Below are 4,392 nucleotides of genomic sequence, written 5' to 3'. Positions count from 1 at the left end.
CATAGCCTTCATATGTTATCAGTCTGTTAAAGATAGTATATCAATAGCAGTACAATTTGCACAAAGCCTGTTTTGTTTAGTTTTGGTTTTTTCTTGGAAAAAGTTATAAAAACAAGTTTTTGCCTAAATTAAGGTGAATTCATGGTTCCTTTTTCCACATAATGTAACATTGTTATTTTCATGTGAAGCACTTTGAAATGCCTTGTTGCTAAACTGTGCTTAAATAAATGTGACTTACTGAATTATGATTAAATATCAAAGTAAATCAACACAATGGAATCTAATGTAACCGGATTAGATTGGTTTATGTTGATTTAATTCTTCAGTTTTTAGAAGACAGACACACCCATATGTTGGCAAAGTTCCTGCATAACTTTGTCAAGAAGGACCGATCCTTCTTGATTTTTATACTGGAACTTGGCACAATATAGAACCTGCAATAAATAGAAAACTGATCTGTTTTTCACTATAGCATTAACATTCATCTGTACGTTTTATTGAGATATTTTTTTCCACAGATACTCATAAAAACACCCGCATGCGACGCCGGTCCACTTCCTGCATATGCTGAATACCAGGTGAGTTGTTGCTAAGCAGCTGACTCATTGGGGGTGTCATTAAAAAGTTGTATGTTGGTTATATAAACAAGAGCAGCTCAGCTGCAGACAAGCGGCAGTGATGGCCTTCAACAAGCTGATCTGTGTGGCGGCTCTGCTGACGCTGCTGGTCAAAGGTAAGAATGCAGACTAGAAAAACTGAACAGAAATGTCCTTTATTATCAGATGTGACAGCAGCAAAGTTGTAGACAAATTAAGGCATGGTGATTCAAACAAGGTAATAACATCACAAAAATTAATAAGTTGAAAGACTGTATAGTGAGGGCAAATTTGCAGTATTAGGAAAAAATATATAAGGTTAGAAATAGCAAACCGATTTTCAAACAACTAACTGAAGCGATCTTCTACAGCCATCTGAAGTCTGAAAGATGCTTTAATGTCTAAATTATTTGGAGATGTTTTACTCTAATCTAACACATAAATAGTTATTTTTCTGTGGATATCTGCAGCACCTGATACAGCAGGCTCTTTAAAAATGCTTTCAAAGAACCTGCACCGTTAAGCTTTTTTGTTTTTTGCATGAATAAGAGAGGAGAAGTTTTTATTCAGTTCACAAGGTCAATGTAAGACCGTAAACTAACAACGCCCGAGGCATATTATTTTCACACTCACTAGAGTTCCTCCTGGACAACAGGTGTCATTACTGAGTATATTATTTACTGAGTAAAAATGCTGCTATATGATAAGTAAACTGACCAAGGAGTTTCACCTCGTCTGCTTTTTTAAAGTCTTTTCTTTTAAAACATATAAATCTTTTCACTTTTATTTATGTGAATCAGGAACAGAAATAAACTGGTAGAACAGGAAACTGCTGAGGTTTCAGAACAACTCATAAGATGTGTGTCAAGTTACAAATCCGGTTGAACACGACCAGCTTAGAAAAACAAAATGATTTGTTCGTTGGGCATTACAGAAGATATAACGTTGGTTCAGGACAGAGTGATTAAAGCGACTTGCAGTGATTGCTACTGTTGAGAAAAACTCAGTGATGTTTTACCTTTAGAATTGTGTAATCTCAAAAATATTAACTTTGTTTCCAAACATTAACTTGGCCAATTGATGATTGACAGAACAAAACATTACAGTGGACAATAGGAGGCTTTCAGGTCCATTTTATCAACTGTTACAAATGATCAGAGTTATTTCACTTTCTTCAGAAATTGTTTTGGGAAAATGTCAGACTTTTACCCACCAGGAGAACAGAAAGAGTCTGGAAACATGAACAATAACAAAGCTAAATTCTGATTTGCAAACTGTGATCTGGCTTTTTAAGTTGCTTTAGAGCACTGGCTTCTTCCTGGCTGAGTGACCTTTACTGCATTCAGAACCGACAGCAGCTCTAGCCAGCATCTCCACCTGACCCGTAGGTTCCCCTACAAGACAGAACAAACAGAACCTGTTTCTTTCCTGAACCGACTGGGAATGCCAGTATGATGATGAATATGTAATACTCTTAAAGAGAATATTTCAACTGAACATCATGATTAAATTACTTACAGGTAAAACCTATTAACTAGTTACGTGTGGAGGCAACTGGTTTCATAGGATTTTATTTAGGGGCATCATAGTTAATGAGGTTGAATTTACATGCATTGCACAGCTGTCTAATATTAACTGTAAACACAGCTTTGTGTTGGGTCATCATGTAAAATCTCAATGAAATATGTTGAAGTTCACTGTTGTATCGTCACAAAACATTTATACATATTATCCATCCACCGCTAGGGATGAGCCCAGGACAAGCAACACAACCCAGGAAGCTGAAATCTGCTGCTTTTGTTTCAAAATCTTCTAAAAATTCATTAATTATTATGAAGTAGCTGCATTTGTGTCCCTTAATCAGGAGCTATGGCTACTGTTTAGTAAAGAACTGAAACAGGAAAACACATCAGAGAAATGTATTTTAAAGATTTATGAAAATATGTTTTTTTCTCCCCATTTTTCAGACTGTGACTCACAGCTCTCCGGTAGGTCAAATCTCTAAAACTTCACACATGAAATCAGTTTTCCTGCAGTTGCTGTTGGGACAGACTTGCTGTGATTGGATGATGACAGAGCAGAGTGAATGTTGAATCTCTATTTTTCAGTTTGTGGTCAACCTTCACTCAACACCAGGATTGTTGGAGGACAGGCAGCTCCTGCAGGCAGCTGGCCCTGGCAGGTCAGTCTGCACATCTATGGCCACTTCTGTGGAGGATCTCTGATCAACGACCAGTGGGTGCTGACTGCGGCTCACTGTGTCCGAGGGTAAGAAACAAAACCAGCAAAAACACCTCAGTCAGATAACCGATCACTTCATAAACCGATTCAGATCCATTCATTACACTTGTAAATATGTGAAGTTTAGATCTCGTCTTCATTTTCCTGTCAGCTCCAGCAAAGCACAAAATGTTTAAACATCTAAACTACCATGGCCTGTGAACATGGTTATGATGACGTATGAAGTAATTTAAGAAAACTGAGTTTAATGTAGTGTTACTGTACTGTCTTTCCCACTTCACACTACGAAGAAGAGGACCGGCAGCAAGGTTCAACAGTTTTCTTCCATTAAGACTCTGGAGACAGTTCTCTTTGTCCACAGGTTTAATAACGTAGAAACAGGGGTGAAAGTAGGGGGGTACGGCAGGGTACCGCACCCCCAAAAGATTTAGCAGGGTACCGCTGTACCTGCAAGAGAGGGGAGCGGCTGTCTGCTGTAAAGAATCAACGGGTTCACTGTGCAGCTGTGACTGACTCGTTTCTCAAGAACAATCTAACACATGACTTAATCAGTTAATAACTTTTTTATCATTTCATATCGTTTCTGATCTGTTCGTGCTTTGCTAGACCAGCGGTGCAAAACGTCGATCGCGGAAGGTTTTGAGTGGATCTTGGCATTAGGTGACAAACTGAACGCCGCCAGGAGGCTGAGACCAGCAGGTCCTCCTCTGATTGGCTTAAAACGTCCAGAACTTTATTAAAGAACAACAACAAAAAATCAACAAAACATGTTCAAATAAATGACCCAACAACAATAATAATCATTATAATTTCAACAAGGTGTTGCGCAATTCTGTGCGTTTCGGTTCCAGACCCAAAATAACGAGCAGAGCAGGAGTTTAAACTGAACTCATCAACCACCGCTGAGTTCAGGGAGGATTATTAATGATCGCAAAATAAATATCAAGCCTGAAAACCTGATATCGTAACGGACTGAATGTTTTGTTTTTAATTTAATCTCTGGTATAGCGCAGGAGGTTGCCATGGCAACGGGTGTGCTTAAATAACAGAGTAGAAAGGTGTGATTGGTTTAGAGTTGATCACCTGTTCAGGTTGTTTTACCTTTGTTTACCTTTGCTGTGGCGAATCACAGCCGCTGTAGTTTCTGAACGTTCAATAGACAAACTTGGACTAATTATTGTTATTCACAACAAACATCAAATACGGTAAATATGTTTCATTAAGTATTTAACAAACAAATGGCTTTTACCGCGATAATTATGTGGAATTAAATTAATTGTCTAATTAAAAAAACTGTTTTATTGCTCTCTGGCATCTCGCTTTGAGCTCAGAGTCTGAGAGGCTTTTTATCTATCAAACTATTTTTTTGCCTCTTAGTTAGTAGAAATATTGATGTTGATGAGATTTTCTCCAAAATTAAAACCTTTTTCAACCTTTATAGCTCCACTGTTGAAAATGAGGCTCCAACGTTCACAAATGACAGTGAAATAAAATCCAGTCCAGCATCTGGTTTGAGGTGATTCCTCTGGAACCTGTTGGAGGAAAAACACCCCAA

The 4,392-nt window shown here is 38.0% G+C and overlaps 1 protein-coding gene and 1 long non-coding RNA gene across 2 annotated transcripts in view; one reads left to right on the top strand and one right to left on the bottom strand.

Annotated features, from left to right (window-relative positions):
- The window catches only part of LOC107833797 (uncharacterized), an 18,988-nt gene that overhangs the window by 5,587 nt on the left and 9,009 nt on the right, over window positions 1-4,392 (bottom strand). The gene's annotated exons all lie outside the window — the stretch shown is intronic.
- The window catches only part of LOC103155919 (transmembrane protease serine 9-like), a 15,508-nt gene continuing 11,315 nt past the window's right edge, over window positions 200-4,392 (top strand). The window contains exons 1-3 of the mRNA XM_016663912.1: window positions 200-733; window positions 2,564-2,584; window positions 2,705-2,864. Of these exons, the coding sequence (XP_016519398.1) occupies window positions 679-733; window positions 2,564-2,584; window positions 2,705-2,864 (236 nt within the window). The 5' untranslated portion in view covers window positions 200-678. The remainder of the gene's footprint in view (window positions 734-2,563; window positions 2,585-2,704; window positions 2,865-4,392) is intronic.

The sequence above is a fragment of the Poecilia formosa genome, unplaced genomic scaffold (genome assembly GCF_000485575.1).
Source record: "Poecilia formosa unplaced genomic scaffold, Poecilia_formosa-5.1.2 Scaffold455, whole genome shotgun sequence".
Taxonomy (NCBI): Eukaryota; Metazoa; Chordata; class Actinopteri; order Cyprinodontiformes; family Poeciliidae; genus Poecilia; species Poecilia formosa.
The sequence above is the reverse complement of the archived record's forward strand: the minus strand, read 5'-3'. Positions and strand labels throughout refer to the sequence as shown.